Source organism: Cupressus sempervirens, chromosome 9, assembly GCF_028749045.1.
Source record: "Cupressus sempervirens isolate cs-2001-9-10 chromosome 9, ASM2874904v1, whole genome shotgun sequence".
NCBI lineage: Eukaryota > Viridiplantae > Streptophyta > Pinopsida > Cupressales > Cupressaceae > Cupressus > Cupressus sempervirens.
Genome location: NC_143126.1, coordinates 565,633,256 through 565,651,137, shown reverse-complemented (window position 1 = coordinate 565,651,137; position 17,882 = coordinate 565,633,256). Strand labels below are relative to the sequence as shown.

General features: G+C 34.8%; 1 protein-coding gene and 1 long non-coding RNA gene across 2 annotated transcripts; both read right to left on the bottom strand.

Moving 5' to 3' along the window:
• Positions 1–9,917: 9,917 nt before the first annotated feature.
• LOC149539916 (uncharacterized) lies at positions 9,918–12,303 on the bottom strand. Its single transcript, XR_016356318.1, has 2 exons — positions 11,958–12,303; positions 9,918–10,755 (listed from the first exon to the last, which is right to left on the bottom strand). It is a non-coding gene; the product is annotated as an uncharacterized LOC149539916 (long non-coding RNA).
• A 4,333-nt stretch (positions 12,304–16,636) lies between these two features.
• On the bottom strand, positions 16,637–17,159 carry SMAP1 (small acidic protein 1). Its single transcript, XM_089801130.1, has one exon. The coding sequence runs from the start codon at positions 17,043–17,045 to the stop codon at positions 16,863–16,865; it is 183 nt and encodes a 60-aa protein (XP_089657256.1). The 5' UTR covers positions 17,046–17,159; the 3' UTR covers positions 16,637–16,862.
• Positions 17,160–17,882: the final 723 nt, after the last annotated feature.

Genomic DNA, 17,882 nt, shown 5'->3' with positions numbered 1-17,882 from the left:
CCCCCCAACATCTAATAATTTCTACACAGGCTAGTTGTAACACTAGGTAGGTGATACTACAACTCTAGAGTGGCAAAGGGCAATGCAATGCAATGGTGTAGGTAGTTACTATAAGGAACCAACCAATGTGCATAAATAGAGGAAACCTAGGTAAACAAAGTAAAACACAAGGAGGAAATGTTTTGTATAGTTATACAAGTAAAGTGTAGTAGCATGGAGCTCGCCCTCCTAAGAGGTTTATCCCAAGGTTCTTTGAGAAGGATGCATGCTTGTGAATTAGAAAAAGCCATAAAATATAGGTGTTGGCCCATTTAAGAGACAAGACCCAAGAATAGATTAGTATTCCATTAACAACACTTAGGCAACACAAGATGTACTGATACAGTACAACAACAAAGAAGTTAAGAACAAACCATAAATGGAAATGCCCAGTTGAAAAGAGAAAACTCAAGCCACCAAAGGAGGAGCTCAACCTCCTAAGAGATTTATCCCAAGGTTCTTTGAGAAGGATGCATGTTTGTGAATTAAAAACAACCAAAATATATAGGTGATGACCCATTTAAGAGACAATGCCCAAGAACATATTATTAGATCATTAACAACACTTACGCAACACACAATGTAATGATAGAGTATAAAAGAAAAGCTAAGAACAAACAATAAATGGAAATGCCCAGTTGAAAAGAGAAAACTCATGCCACCAAAGGAGGACAAATGTTCTTTTGACACCATTGTACAACTATTCAAGCAATACTATCCTTAGACTCCCCAACAGAGGAGGCTTCCTTAGGGTAGCCTACAATACAACTTCCAGAGAGATGTAAGAGTTGGGCAATAATAGGAGCACGATGTAAAGCAAAGGCAAACATAGAGGGTCAAATATGTCCTCAAGTCTAGAGAGAAAAGCAATAGCACGATCACTAACAGAGGCATGATTTGAAGCAAAATCTAAAACAAACATGGAAGCCTAGTCCTAAACAACAATAGGGGAACCATCAATAGAAGTCTAATCACAAACAAAACCAAGAGTGTCATCACGATTTTCCACAGAGGTTACATCTTCATTAGTAGCGTGTGTGTAACGCCTTACCAAGGAACCCAAAAGAAATTAACTTATTATGTCACTAAGTTTGCCAAACATTTTTTTTGAAAGATTATAACAAGAGATAACATAGCAGAAGCAATAACTCATATACATACATAAGCAATACATTCATAGCTACATCTCCTGAGGGTTCCATGATGTTGAATCACATACAAAATTTTATTAAGATTAAATCTTATACATAAAAAAGATTCATTTAACAAAATAACCATAAGTACGAAATGAAATGAATAATATACAAGTACATCAAATGCCACATGACATAACCCAACACACATAATCATTCTCTGTACAAGTCATAGAGTATGAAATGCTAAAAGAATATACATCATGATAAGGTACAACATCTCATAAGATCTTCAATAATCAAAGTACAGTAAATTGACATATGTCCATAGAATAAAATCACAAGATCAAAAGAATGGAACAACTGCAAAAGTACATCCAGCTATCAAAATCTCAATGGTATAAGAAACACTACCACCCGACCTTGTGGAACCTAAATGGCCCACTCCCACCGTGTTGAGGAGATAATCTCAAATCTCAAATGTACAACAATTCAAAATTGTAACAAGAATCTAAGTCAAGGAATCCTGATAGCATTAATCTATCTCAAAGTTACCAAGTATACAAGTAACATCTAATCCTAGAGGCAACAAAGACACGTAGGAAACCTAATATGCATGTGGACACATGTCATCACATGAGCCAAATCTAAGGTTACCTTGGCAGCCTCTCTCAACTCCGAGCCCATAGTGACTCTATGTGGCATCAGTATCATCTCTTACAGACAATGCATACTAACGAGACAAGGCGCAACCAAGCATCCTCCCTACTCCGATCCTAGCCTGTACGAGCACTCAAGGCATGGGCGAGGTAAAACACTAACTCTTGTTAATTCATTTTTAACCATTTCATGAAATGTTATTACTTATTAAGACAACTTACAATGGGTTACTTAGGCAGCCTGTTTAGGGCTTCGACCTCCATTGCAAGCCTCTTCCCAGCATAAACATGGATAACCTACCCTAAGATCATAAAAGTATAACTCATAAAATCACAATATTCACCTCAATCATATACAAACAACTCGAAAGCACCAATAGATAATTGATCAAAACCTCATATGTTACACCAAGAAAAAATACACTATTCACCTTAGTCCTATACAAGCAACTGGAAAGCACTAACAAATTACTGATCAAAACCTCATCACAAAAATACATGAATACATCACAATGATTGAGAGTAATATATTGTGACTAAATAATCATTACATAACATCATCACAAATCAAACACTTCCCAAGACTTTGGTAAACATACCTAATTAGTCAAAACTAGGTTTAACCCAAACCCCAACACGAAATAAAACATAAATCTCATCACGTATTTAAACAATTATAATTATATAGTTCATTTGGTTTGTCAATATAATATTATAAAAATTTGATTCACAATAAAGTTTCAAGTTTTCGTTTTCAAAATGTCACATTTGATAAAGTTTTTTGAGTACACCAATATTTCAAGTGACCAACACCAATATTTCAAGTGACCAATCAATCTATTAAAATTCATCTTAGTTCTTAAAACAATTTTCATATAAAGTGAAATACTTGTACACAATACTCTAAGTTTTATTAAAATTTCTCTTAATTAAAATTTGAAATTATAATATATATAAACTTTATAACAAAATCTTTAATTAAATACTATTAAAATCTAATAATAAATATTAAATTATTAATAAAATAATATTTATTAAATTAATAATAATAACTATTAAATTTATTAATAAAAATAATATTCATTAAATATTAATAATATTAATTAATAAAATATATAATAATAAAAATATTTTTAAAATAATATTAACATTTTATTTTTAGCTTTTTTTGGCTTGATGGGCTACTCACCGTTGCCCAAGTAACGTGAGTTGCTACTTACAACACTCATGTTTGTTGTGTGCAATGGGGGGGGATCATGGCCCGATTCCCTAGGAGCCCCCCAAAAAATAAAATTCTATTTTATAAAAACCTCAAAAAATTACCACAATAATTTTAATTATTGTGATAATTAATATATAAAATTTTTAGAGTTTTTGGCTCATAGATTTGATAGGAAAGTAATTGCAACAATCAAATTCATCCAATTAAAAATTGGTTTCATTTTTCAAACCCTATCTCGATCTTTGTTTTCTAAAAACCCCAATTTTCAATAAGTCTCAATAATGAAATTCCAAACAAGGGTTTCAAATAGAAATTTATCTCTAAAACAAGAGCCACAAACATGAAATAGATAGAAAAAAAAAAATTGTAGTAATTTACTGTGATAATCTCAACAAAGTTCCTACCTTGATTTGATGCTTAAACCAAACAAATGCTCAAAGATTGCAAGAATTCTCATCTCTAACCTATATGAAAAAATGAACTCTTAAAGTATATTTATTAATTTAACTAATAATATTTAGAGTTCATTATCAAAATTAAACTCCTAAATTAATTATTATTAATTTAAATAACTCTAATTACACCAAAATTAGACCTTTAATTAAATCTTTAAATTTATTTCCTCTATTTAAATAGTTTCTCAATTAGTTAACTATAATTAAAAACTATTTATTTCTTTATAATATTTTCATTAAATTAAGTCATTTAATAATATCTTTATTTGATTTAATTATAACTAAAATCACAAGACCCACAAACTAAATAAGAAAACTCAACTTTTTAAAAAAGTACGATTTCAAACTCAATGGTCAAAATCTCAAATTTTAGAAGGGTGAATAATTTAGATACTTGTCCTATATTCTAAGACAATTGACTCAAGGTTAGAATTTGGACTCAAGAACTATCCCCCCTCTTTACCATTGAGATACTGTAATAGAACATGCTCATCTTGGCAATTTAGGAAAATCAGTGCCCGATACCTACAATCTGTATAAAAGTCGAACATGTGCATATGCATATATATCTTATCTAAACAGGGAATGGTAGGGAATGGTACATCTTGTCAATCCCGACTAGCAAGTTACTACGACTCCGTCAACCACACTAGAAACGTCAAACGTACATATACACCATACACATGCACATATGGAATAAGTGACCATAAAAACCGTATATAAATCATCCATCTATCATCATGAAACAATTGAATCACTATACAAACATACAAAGCATCATTAGAAGAAGAATAAACATGAACACATGAAATAACTGAGTATCAAGTAGTTCATCAAATATATAAACTAAGTATAAAATAAGATCAATTAAATTAGGTAACCAAGTACCACTAATCATAACACAACCATAAAAGTTGGCCTAAAGAATTTGACAATATAACATGAAAAGTAAACTAGGGGTAGGCACTATTGTGTGAATCCTCAAAAGATGACTCGAAGAATATTCAACGACACAAACTATCAAATGATCATTACTTACAACTTTCCACCAAGTAACCACGCCATCAATCAAATCAAGTAACCAAGTACCACTAATCATAACACAACCATAAAAGTTGTCCTAAAAGAATTCAGCAATATAACATGAAAAGTAAACAAGGGGTAGGCACTATAGTGTGAATCCTCAAAAGAGGACTCAGAAAGATATTCAATAGCACGAACTATCAAATGCTCGTTACTTATAGCCTTCTACCAAGTAGCCATGCCCTTACAACACAGAACAAAACAATCGAAGGTAATGTGACCAATAAAAAAAGCAATGTCGACAGTGGAAGGGAAGACCTTCATAACCTAGTGCTTGAAACCTTGGTTGATTTCCAGCCATGAGCACCAAGTCCCCAGGAAGTAGCACAAACACGTCTAAATCAACCAAAATACAGGCAAAAGTAAAATGGTCGAAGATATAGCGTGGATCACCTTTAGGAAATGGTCAAGGGAGTTCCCAACAACCTCAAAGCAAACATTTCCTAAAAGAAATGTAGTGGAAATTAGGAAGACAAACCCACACTAAACACACATTGAGTGGTTCATTGAGGGTTGAAGGAGATTACCCAAGGCTTGGCAAAAAGCCAAACCCACAACTTATTCAGAATCAAATTACAATCTTCAACAGAAGAAATTGAATCAATAAAAAACCCCTCAGTGTAAGGGTAGAGTTCAATGTCACCTGAGACACAAGGCCACCAAGAGTTGGTAACCCAACCATGTAAGTCCACGAGAGAAGGCCAAGGGCTTGTGTATTTACCAACCTATCCATGGCTTTGGTAGAAATCCACATTTTTGCACCACTTTAGGACCACATGCAACAAGAGGTAACATTTTGGTACAAGAAACAAGACACACTTTCACCTAAGACAAGTTGTTAGTAGTAGTTTTAGTGACATGAGCATAGCTTCTACTAGTAGAATAAAAAAGTGCAGTGGGATACCTCCCTTATCAACACCATTGTGAGCTAGAAGAGCAATAGAAGGGACACTAAGAAAAAGGTCAACTCCCAAGGAAGAGGGCCCACCACTATGACCAGCACCCAGAAGAATTGTAGATGGAGTCGATACAGTCACACTAGGGATGGCAAAGGAAGAAAGTGCCACCATTAAGGTCAAGGTGCAGGCATCCAACTCAACCTAGATAAAGACCATTGTGCCACCCATGTGCAACATAAAGGTTAGCAAACGAGGAAGGCTCACAATATAGGCTAGCAAAACCAACTGCAAAGGTCAACAATGAAGAGGCTAGTGATGTAAAGGGTTGATCACTATTGGCAGCCATGGTAGTAGGGCCACTAGAAGTGCTCAACAAGGACTAGATGCCAATGTCAAGGCATCCAACACCATACTAGGCAAAGACATTGTTACCGCAATCAAGGCCACAAATGTGAAGGACCCAAGGTTTTAAATGGAAGAAATGCAAGAAGAGTCATTGCAAAGCACCAACAAACTTTTGATATAAAAAGTGGTCTGTTATTATCAAGGAGATAACAAATATAGATATTCTCAAAGAGTAAGGTCATGATGAAATAAACGAGATTAGAAAAACGCTAATGTAAGAGGAGAAGAAGATAGTTAACGATGTGGAAAATTGGAGTCATTGAATTGCAAATGTATTCTGAAAATGCAATTGAGGGCTCCCACAAATAATATGCCTCAATAAAATGATAATGCAACATACTTAAGGAAGTGAACAAAATTTGATAGATGCTCTAGAAGCTAAGGTTTAAAAAAAACAACCTCATAATAAAGTTGTCTTTGACAACCTCAGAAATTTGATTATTTTTGTATTGGAAGTTAAGGGTCAATAATATTGTAGTCGAACCCTTAAACTGAAGATTCAAGTTCTTCCATCTACAATAATTGTTTTTTTAAAGCATTTGAACATGCAAAGAATGAATTTGTGAGAATCATTCGATATTTGGAATGACGATAAGCAGGATAAGCAGACCAGGTACGACGACTTTCGAGGATATTGCCACAAGCTGGAAAAAGAAGTGCAAACTCTTGGTATTGAGAATGTGCCTTGGGCTATGATGTACCCTTTGTAATTCCAAGCTTTTAAGTAAATGTTGATTCAACGAATGTGTATGGACCTAAATATCACTTAATACTATAAGAGTGCTAACAAAACATTTGGTAAGCAGGCTCCTCAAATGGGCTGTAAAACTGGATCATTGCCAATTAGCGGTGGTTGTAATTTAATTTGGAGGTTGTGAGAATTAAGAGGGAGCGATATTGCTGGATCAGAATTCTCAGTGTGTTGGACCTCATGGAGGACAGGATTCTTGTTAGCATTTTTTTCCCAGTTTTGATGGTTTTACAAAGTCAAATTGAAAAAATGAATAAGTTTTAGTCATAGGAAGATTAGATAGATTCATTGTTGACTAACAGCTCTTCAGATTGAATGCTGCTGCTGAATCCTTTATTTTGCTTTTGACTAATTCAGATCATGCTCATGTGCTGGTATCCCTTGCTTACAAACATTCCACTAACAAAATTACATTAGAAGGGACTGATATGTACAGCTCTCATGCACAACTAACATATTCTAGGAAATAAAGGAGTGGCAAAGACACACAATAGAACATGAGCTTGCAAGCTGCAGAATATTACTTCTATCTTGGGTGCGCATGTCTCTTAATTTTGTCTTAGATCCAAGGCTTTATGGGCTCATGAAGGACATGCAAATTCCAATCTTTTACATACTGGTGGTTAGTAATAGAATTAGAAATCATATTTCAGTGATTGAAAATTAAGATGATGCTTTAATGAACAAAAAAGCAATAAGAGCAGCAGCTAGAGATAATTTTCAGTTCTTACTTTCAAGGGCAGATTTAACAGGAATGACGTTCAAGAAGAGCTTTAGCTTATCTGGAATCCTGCAATGCATAAAATGAATACGCAGCTGGTTGTAGAAAGAGAGCTTAAGCTCTCGTGCAAATTATTGCACTCAAATTTTACTATTTTTTTTTTTTAAATGAAGCTTCAGCTTGTCTGGTTGTTTGCTAAGGAAGAGGAAAAGCTGATTCACATAATGGGAATATCAATATCAAGTCCAAAAACTTCGGGAACCATATTTACAGTTTTGATATCATTGAGTTATTATCATTTGGTTTCTAGTGATTCTTCCAAGAAAAAACCAAATGGTCTACCACTGCTAATGATTAAGGAAAAATTGTGGTAGAGTATGCTCAGGGTTTAGGTAAGAGTCCAAACAATGTTGCTCTATTTTTTGGTCTTTTCTAACCTTTGTACATTTGTCTTGAAAAAAGAATGGAAGTTGTGAAAGTTTATTGTGTTTCCATGTCGGCCATCAAGTCCATGAAAGAAATCTTGAAGTTGGGGAACCTCTTAGAAACTATGTGGGAAATTAAAAATGTGTAGAACTGTTTTGTTTTCATCAAATAAGAGCACATTGGGATGAATGATAATTAAAGAGCATATCGGGTCAAATTGTAATCAAATGGGCGGTTCTTTGGGCAATGAAGGTGTTGAGCCAGCAGGTGCTCAACACCAAGTGGAGTGTGAACTAAATCAGGGGTTTCTTCTCTCCTGCTTTTGAGCTAAATCAGGAGTTTCTTCTCTCCTCCTTTTGAGCTAAATCAGGGTTTTCTTCTATTCTGCTCCTTGGGTTGATGCTTTTTGTAGACTTTCTACCTTAGTATGATGCATTTTTTAATATTATTGTTTAGAAGAAGATTTTAACAGAAGGCTGGTTGGGACACACTTTCAATCCTTTTATGTTGATGGTGGCTTGCCATTGAGTTCAGTGGAATGGGCCAACAAAGTAGTTACAAAATAATGACATTTTTAATCATTAAATGATTAGCTCTATAAATTTCAAGAAATAATGAGTGGCATCAGCAGAAGTGAGGTAGGCATAGAACCTAGAATCCAAATAGAGAATCTTTAATTTTCTATGCAATGGAACCAATTACCACTTTTGGGGAAAAAAACTTGCAAACATGGTTCACAATGCATTCATTGATAACATGCATAGATGAACACTATATCATTCATTAAATGGTGACAATGACTTCACCAAAAATGAGTTGAGAGCAAACCTGAAGCTCAAATTGATATGCTAGCTTGAGAATCCTTAATGTTTCTATGGAACAAAATAAATTTTACTTTCAGTGTGACCATTTGTACACATTTCACTGTGTGTATACTGTTAACATCCCATATGAGTCACTTGTTCAGGACAGGCATATTATGCAGGTTATCCTAATCTTTTTATAAGTTCAAATAATTCTAGTGCCAAATATTACCATGCAAAACATTTACAGATTCACTTTCACATTAGTAAGAAAATCTGATTTGTGTCACATCCATCCTTGTGGACTTCCTCCTATCATTACACTTTGGGAGTAAATTCACTCTCACAGGTGATCTGGTTGAAGAGTACTAAACAGATTGCAGAATGGAGACAAAGTTCTCTTTGCATACCTTTAATCAGTTGCAGGCTTTTAGAGAGGAAGTGAGCCATAAGAGAATGAGAGGAATTTTCATCATTGACAGCCCACAATTCTAGAAGGGTGTGAATTTAACCTTCAGAGAAGAGTTCATGTTGACAAATTACAAGTTCAATACAAGCATTGATATTTCTTTAGCATTTTTTAGTTGGACTCTTTAGTTATGGTTGCGTGAGGAGGCATTGTGGGTCACGCAAGTGTGTATCCAACCTCAGTGGACAGAAGGAATGGTGTCTAGCATTGGAATGGCATAGCCTGGAGTAGGTTTGAGGACAGAAGAGGGTTTGTGGAGGGCAGTGGAAAACACGACCCAAACTTTTAAACCTTTCTTGGTTTGAAGCACCAGTACAAGCAAGGAATGCAGAATTGAGGAAGCCAGAGGAAGATGTGAGATGTTGAAGGAGTTGTTGCAAATGATGGAGGAGGAAAAGAACAAAATTGCAATGCAGAGGCGCCAGACTCTTAAGGAGAAGCCTCCAAAGGTACAGAAAGCAAGGAAAATCAAGAATGCTCACGTGGATACCAGAGAACTCCAAGGCCCCATGATCAAAGCAAAGGATGCTAACAGAAGTCTTGTTTTGTTCTGTTAGTTCTTGTGAAATCTCTGTTCGTGAATGTCCTCTTTCAGCCCATTTTGTAAGATACTGGGCTTATATTTTGTCTGAAAAAGAGTGAAAGTTTTGTGTAATGGCCAACTGAGTAGCCCAATTTTGTTTTGCTGCTCTCAGCAAGATTACTAGATGGCCAAAGGGATGTTTTTGTAGGCCTTTTGTGGCAATAAGTTAGTTGTCAAAGCTTTACCAGGAATGTTATTGTAAACTTCATTTCTAAAATCATTTTTAAAAACATCACTGATAAAAAGACATCTCATCGCATAAGTATATATCCTGAATTGTAAAGGTGTTATTTGAACAATCTCTACAAAATGCAAAACAATATGCAGCAAAAACTGCATAAATCTCACAATTTCTAGTTTGCATCTGACATATGAGCCTTGAACCCCAGTCTGCCTTAAAGTTGGCAGATTGGATGCATTGCTTCTTTCTGATGCCATATTGAAATGGAAGAATTGACTGGAAAAGAATGTAACATCATTATGAATGCCCAAAAAAAATGCTCCTAAATGCATAAATGTGGATCTTTGCCCATTTTAGATAAACTAAGTGCAAGAAGGAAAAAATTAATCAAGACTAATAAAATAAAATACAACTTGCTGCAGTTTGCTTTTAAAGATGGCAGAAGTCACAATCAATTGAAGCGTTTTGCTTCGGTAGATACTCATCAATAGCTTCTTTATACTGTAGCTTTCTAGATTACTATGAACCCTAAAAGAAATGCTACAATAGCTTGAACAAGATACATATTCATATCATGCAGAAGATAGCCATAACAGACTCTATGATCAGAGAGTCTATGACAATCAATAAAGACTAAAGACTAATACAAACAAATTGTTGCAGTATGATTTTTAGAGATGACAAAAGTTGTAATCAATTGAATCATTTTGCTTCTGTAGGCACTCATCAATAGCTTTACACTGTAGCTTTCTAGAATTTTATAAACCTTAAAGTTACAATTACATGAAAAAGAAGCTACTGAAATGGAAATGCTACAATTGCTTGAACAAGATAGATGTTCATATCATGGAGAAAGTTGCCCAAACAGTCTCTATGATCAAGAGTCTATGACAGCCACAGAACCCAAAATTTTCTGAAGATATACACTACACAAATCAAATAGTGCAAGGTTCAAAGTTCAAACTAACACAAGATTAAATAAAACTCAAAGCAGACTTGCCGGTTGAACATGGTTATCTAGAAAATGTAGATGGCATTTAAGATTTCAGAAAGTAATAGAAACCTAAATCGAAGCAATATATTTCCTATCCAGAAATCACAAAGGTCAAACCATCACACCAATAGCAATCATCTATATCTACTTTGTATTTCAATGTGGCTATGCAGGAAATAAGGAATCAAAATTTATTTATGTAAATAAAAATTAAAAACCCAAATGACGGTGTACATTTCAGCATCTAAATGCCACAAATTCAAAATTATCAGGCTTGATTCCAAACAAAAATCCAGGCAAACCCTACTTGCGATTTTAACATTGACATCCATAATATTTATATGTACATGCCATTAGATAACTCAGAAAGTAGCAAATGCCCTAGTAAGAGTATAGATTCTACATCCAGTTTTCACAAGGTACAAATCATTTCTGTGACTTCAATAAATTTCAAGAGTCTTCTATAGCATTGAAGGATTTTTCCCTTCAAAACTGGATAGGAAAATAAAGCAACTTGATCCAGTCAAGAATTGAATACCCATTGAAAGGTATCAAAAAAAGAAGCTCTTACTCTGAACATGGTTATCTAGAAACTGTAGATGGCATTGAAGATTTCAGAAAGTAATAGAAACCTAAATCGAAGCAATATATTTCCTATCCAGAAATCACAAAGGTCAAACCGTCACACCAATAGCAATCATCTATATCTACTTTGTATTTCAATGTGGCTATGCAGGAAACAAGGAATCAAAATTTATTTATGTAAATAAAAAATAAAAACCCAAATGACGGTGTACATTTCAGCATCTAAATGCCACAAATTCAAAATTATCAGGCTTGATTCCAAACAAAAATCCAGGCAAACCCTACTTGCGATTTTAACATCGACATCCATAATATTTATATGTACATGCCATTAGATAACTCAGAAAGTAGCAAATGCCCTAATAAGAGTATAGATTCCACATCCAGTTTTCACAAGGTACAAATCATTTCTGTGACTTCAATAAATTTCAAGAGTCTTCTATAGCATTGAAGGATTTTCCCCTTCAAAACTGGATAGGAAAATAAAGCAACTTGATCCAGTCAAGAATTGAATACCCATTGAAAGGTATCAAAAAAAGAAGCTCTTACCAGACTGATAGTGTCACCATCAATTCCTAAAGCAACTTGATCCAGTCAAGAATTGAATACCTATTGAAAGGTAACAAAACAAGAAGCTCATACCAGACTAATAGCGTCACCATCAATTACTACAGAAGAAATACATCCTATTGAAAAATATGATGACAGCATTATCACAGAAGTGCAGTGAATATGAATCAAAACAAAACTGTTGATCTTCACATAATAAATATTAAAACTTCTCTATCATATGGCTCTTAAGACATTCACATGGACACAAAACATGAACAGGCCAACTTGTCCTTGGGCTCAACCATGTACACTTCTAGATGACCAGCAATAACATATGACTATTGTTACATGGACTGACCCAGCTCATTGAAGATAACTGTAACAGAATGCATTATATAACTCAAGTTTCAACCCAACAAACAAGATAATATAGTTAAACAGCCAGAATCTCCTTCCACTGATCATTCACGTTCTACCACAAAACTTTGTCTACATGATTATACTATCAACTCCTCCATTTCATTTGACTCTGTCCTTTCTACACCACTACCAGTGATAAACATAGCTTCAAAACAATACCAACATATAGTTTCATCCAATTTTATTGCTTCGCTAGGAAATGAAGATCCACAACATACAAAACCTGATGTGCAGTAGCTTGATTTGGTTAACCCACTAAAACCATAACATACTCCTCACAACTAAACTAATACAATCTGCTGACTGTACTCAAATACTACTCTTCTATGTTGCATGACCATACTGAATTACCACCCCCAAAATTTGGTTAGAATCTTCCTTATCAAATCACTGCTCTCCGAAATCATTATTTCATTAGTTTGTAACAATGAAGCCTCTATGTTTTGAACTGCAACTAACTTAAATTAAATGCATCTTAAAAAATCACTGCATCTAACCAGGTCATCATTTATGTTCCTACTAACTGCTTACTCAGTTGACAACAAAAATAAGACCAAATTACCACCGGCATCATATATGAATAAATTAGTAGTCACCAGCTTTCCTGAAACTGCCCAAACAATATTTTAAAAACTGCTATCCATCACTTCACAAATACTCACTACTAATTTAATCAGCATATTTAGAAAAAAATCTCCTGCTGGATGCTCCTTGCTCAAGTCTTTAGCATCATAATTTAACCTAGCAAGGCCGTTCTTTTGAGTTTCTCCTCCCTTGGTCAGAATTGCCATCCTAGTACTTTATAAACAAACCACTTCTAAAGGGCACTTTCTCAAAGGTTATTTCTCTATCTCTTAACGAATGAAATATTACCATGAAGAAATCCCTCAGAGAAAAGTAGATATCTGGTTCCTGGAACAATAACCCAAGCCAGTTGGATGCCCTTGGGAGATGGCCAAACATTGAGAAATCTGCAGACCAATCATCGTTTTGAGAGATCACTGTATGCTCAAATGATGTTTGCTCTCATAATTTGACATTTGGAATTTGCTTTTCTTTAACAAACTGTCTTTTTTAATAAAGGTACAACATCAATTTTCATTGTCCCAGATTATATCATAGCTTTGACAGCCTAGATTGGAGTCCTTTTCAAAGAACCCTGGGATCTACCCCACTGGGAGGGTCAGCCCCATGCCTTCATTTTCATCATCTGAGATTCTATCATAGCTTTGACATTCTAAATTGAGGTTCTTTTCAAAGAACCCTCGGATCTATTCCACTGGAAGGGTGAACCCCATGCCACCATTCAAACAGATAATAGAACAGCAAAACAGTTAGCTTGAAATTTGCCTACAGCCTAGGATCCTTTGCTTGCTTATAGTAACACTGCTTCTATCGACACCTAATAAGCTCTCTTTTTCACTACACACTAGCAGCAATATCTCTTGCTGCTGCAATATCATAGCATTACCTTCTTGATCTCCCAACCAGCCTGATTAACATAGAGATGGGTTTCTGGAACTCGCTGTATGCTTCTCAGTGATCACCAACTAGTGACAATTACACATAATCATTTGAAAATTGGAAGACTATCAACAGAAAATAGGGAAGCCTTTGCTGCAAGCCATTAATGTTCTTTAGGTGCTCATGTTTTTCGTTATATAAAACAATACAAAAAAGCACTTCAGGCCAATCTATTACAAGAAGACCCACTGTCAAAAACAAAAGGCACCCACTTGGAATCAACCTAAATAGAAAAGCCACCATTCTGATTAACATATTTAGTAGCAAAGACAAAAGAGTTCCTCCAGACAGTTTTCAAAGAACATATTTTCTGTAATTGCACAGCCTCAATCGCTTGCAAACAACGAAAATCATTTTGAACCTACTCTTGCAATAAGACATAGAACTTATTTTTCATCAAAAGACTTTGTGCCCTGATATTCTAGTTAGAAAATTTTGAAATTTCATATCATTTATCACAAGGGGGAGATGAAGAGGGTTTCTGGTTCTTATAAAGCCTGTAAAAGCATTTCTATGATTTTTCCTCCTTCCCTTTTTTGCTAACTTTTAGAGTAACATCAACTTGTTTAATTTATTTCTTTTCTTCTTAGCATCACACAATTCATCTCCCTTCTCAATGAGACCATTGTCATCATCCTACTATCTTCTTGAAAGAGTGGCTTTCTACCTTTTATAAATATTTGTATACACTATATAGGTTAGCTAATTATAAAACTAGGTTTAATTCTAGCAACTTTGGGAGAGCAGAGTGAGTTTTTCATGTTCTCAACAGAAGCCTTGTGTCTGTGTCTCTCGAGCCAATTGTAAGCACTTTTTTCCTCTGAAACTTCATTTTGCAAATTAACAGAATCACTTTCATCCATATTTTCAACAGCAACAGAAGGAATAACAATACGTTCCATCCTGTAAACAAACATTAACATTAGGAGGAATGTCCTCCAAAGAAACCGACTCATTCACCAAATACCCTGAGTGGAGACTACATTGTATAGTAGAGGGGTCAAATTTGAAACCATGAGAGATTCAACACCTTAAATATCACATTATTCCCTCCAGAGAGGGCCTCGACTGGAATATTATTAATATTAGAATCAACTTCCACATTATTCATAACATCATTGACAAGGCATTATTAGTTTTTGAGGGTTTTTGGGCAATCTCTTATATGATGCCCCTCCTTACACAAGAAAGAAAAAGCATTCAATCCCCTCAATAACTCAATTTCACATTTTAACAGATAGCCTCCCACTTGAATAAACAAAGACTTTAGAACAACAGCCTCAGGATTGAGGGTTATTAAAGACTCCAGCATTAAGATGAGGCAAGGTTGACCTTGTTTATTCCACTTGAAGAACATTTCCTAGAAGTTAAGAGACTGAAGATTTAAAACCCGTAGATGAGGAGAAAGTTTCTTAAGTTCAAGCCACCTTGAAATTGAGTTAGCTAGAACTTCACCAGGCTAGACTCAAAACCAAGGGACTACCCTGGAATTGACTGACCCATGTTCCAAAATTCTTTTTTAATAACTCTGGTTGCATTCTACGAGCCACAAGCAAAACAAAAACAACCCTCTTTGGATCATTCTGCAGAATAGTACATAGATATCCATCTTTTCTCCCCAAATATTGCCAATCCACTCAACAAAATACTTTGTGGAAGAAAGGAAGTTAGCATCCAAGAAAACAAAGAATAAAATGATACTTTTAAGTCAATCTTCAACTTTCTTTACAACTTCTACAATATCCAGATTGGGAGATATGGAAAGTACCCATGGCAAATGAAACGTCATAAGTCTTCTCGTCCTCAATATTTTAAACCTGCGAACAGTCATGCTCTAAAGTCCATTATCAACCCAGGATTCAAACACAGTTGCCTCTAATATAAACCATCGCATCTAGTCAATCCTATTACCTCCGCCCATATCCTTCTCGTTAATTCCAACCTTACCAACAATGTCATAACAAAGATAACTCTCCATTTACTCATCCTTACAGTTATTCATGCTGTGCATCCAGGAAGTTAAAATAAACAGAATTTTATCAAAACATTTAAAAGGAAGGTGCGACGAATATGACTATCGAACAATTTCAAATGAATGCTACGACATACGTGACTATCATGCATGGGAAATAAAATAAAGACAAGACTAGTAGGTCCAATAAAAGCCTCAGCATCACCAAGAAAACCAAAAAGAACTAAAGAGATCAAAGAATACAGCAAGACCCCCAAAATTAGCCCATAAACCCAACTAATTTAATCACCGATAATAAAACTAACAAAATCGAGAATAGGCATTTAACGACACAAACCAGGGGCATCAAAAGGTGCTGACCAAAAACAATATTAGTAAGCAAAGCCCATCCGAGAGCAAAAATATAGTACAAACTGCATCCTCTCTCTCTCTCTGAAAGTTCACCCAGAATCAAATTTTACAATTTCTCGTAATTAGGGTTTAAAAATAGCCACGCAGAAAACATACTGACCATAGAGAGTTTTTTGTCTTTTAAAGTAATAAGAAATTAAAAACCCAAATCAGCGTAAACATTTCGCCATCAAAACCTCACAAAAAAATATATCAGCATTCAAACCATCAAAACTCTAATTAGGATTTCAAGCACCTACATGCGATAATATAACTCGGCAAATAATAAATGCCCATAACAAAGGATTAATTTCACCATCCAACGTTCACGAAGTCCAAACCAACACAGCAATAAAACTTGATTAAAACCTTCTTAAGACTTCAAAAAGTGCAGCAAGAAAATAGATATTTCAGATGTTCGAAATTTCGGAAAGTAATAAAACCTCAAGTCAATATATACACTTCATTATCCACATAACAAAATTTTCAAATGTTCAGACTTATAATCAAAGCCCCCGATTATTTAAGCTAAACTGCAGATTGGATTTCAGGATGTGCATCCCCAGAATGAAAAGAAAATACCCTGCATGGTCCGATCAGGCAATATCGCTGTCGTCAAAATCATCCTCAAATGAATTGAAGAAATCTGCGTCGGAAGGTTTACTGTCAGGAAGCACGTCGTTCGTGAATTCCAACGGGTCTCCGTCGTCGACCTCCATGGCAGCCGTGGAGGCCTGCTCATCAAGATCGTGGTAAGACAATGATATCGTTGGCCTCATTATTTTCCTCTCTGCGAGGGTTAAAAATAAAATGAAGGCCCTACGGAAAGGAAAAAGTGTTGATCCAGAGAGCTCCGACAATACGCAAATGTGTTGACGCAGTTGTTAACTTATATAGTTGAAATCTCTGTCAAATATTTCACACATAAATATATAGGTTGTGGTGGCAGGAATTGGCTAAACGGCAAACTAAAACGTTATAAAGGTTTTTTTTAAAAACTGTCACTTTGGTAACGTTTCATAAGTAAAGGCAACTATTAGAAAAATTTGTGTTCTCTTGTCAATGCTTACATTTTAATTTGTTGTTTAGACATTTTGCGTTAGTAAATCTCACTTCTAAATAAATATATGGTGTGATTCTATGTTTTCAGGTTTTATTAAAAAAGTATAGTGTGGAAAATGTAGGGTGTAGTTATATCAACGACTAAATGAAAGATTTTAATTATGTCTATGAGGTCAAAACAATTTATAGTGCTCATGAATAACACACATCTTAAAGTTGGGTATCTAACTCTTGAACAATTTGTAATTCCTCTTTAGATATCTCCTTGAACAATGAATTTTGATCAATAGTTTGTTGTTTTGTCTACCCATGTCTCCTCAAATAAAGTACTTAAATTAGGTGCTTCTAAAATATCCACTTAATTGAAATAAATGTCATTGTATGTTGGACTCTCCATGACAAAATGTCACTTTGTCTCTACCACTCCCCTGTTGTAAGATAAGCATATTCTCTTTTACCAATGTTCCATGGAATCATCCATCTATTTTAGAAGATAACTAGTTCTTACTTTAGCTATTTACATTTGCACTTTTCATTTAATTTTTTCTCTTGTA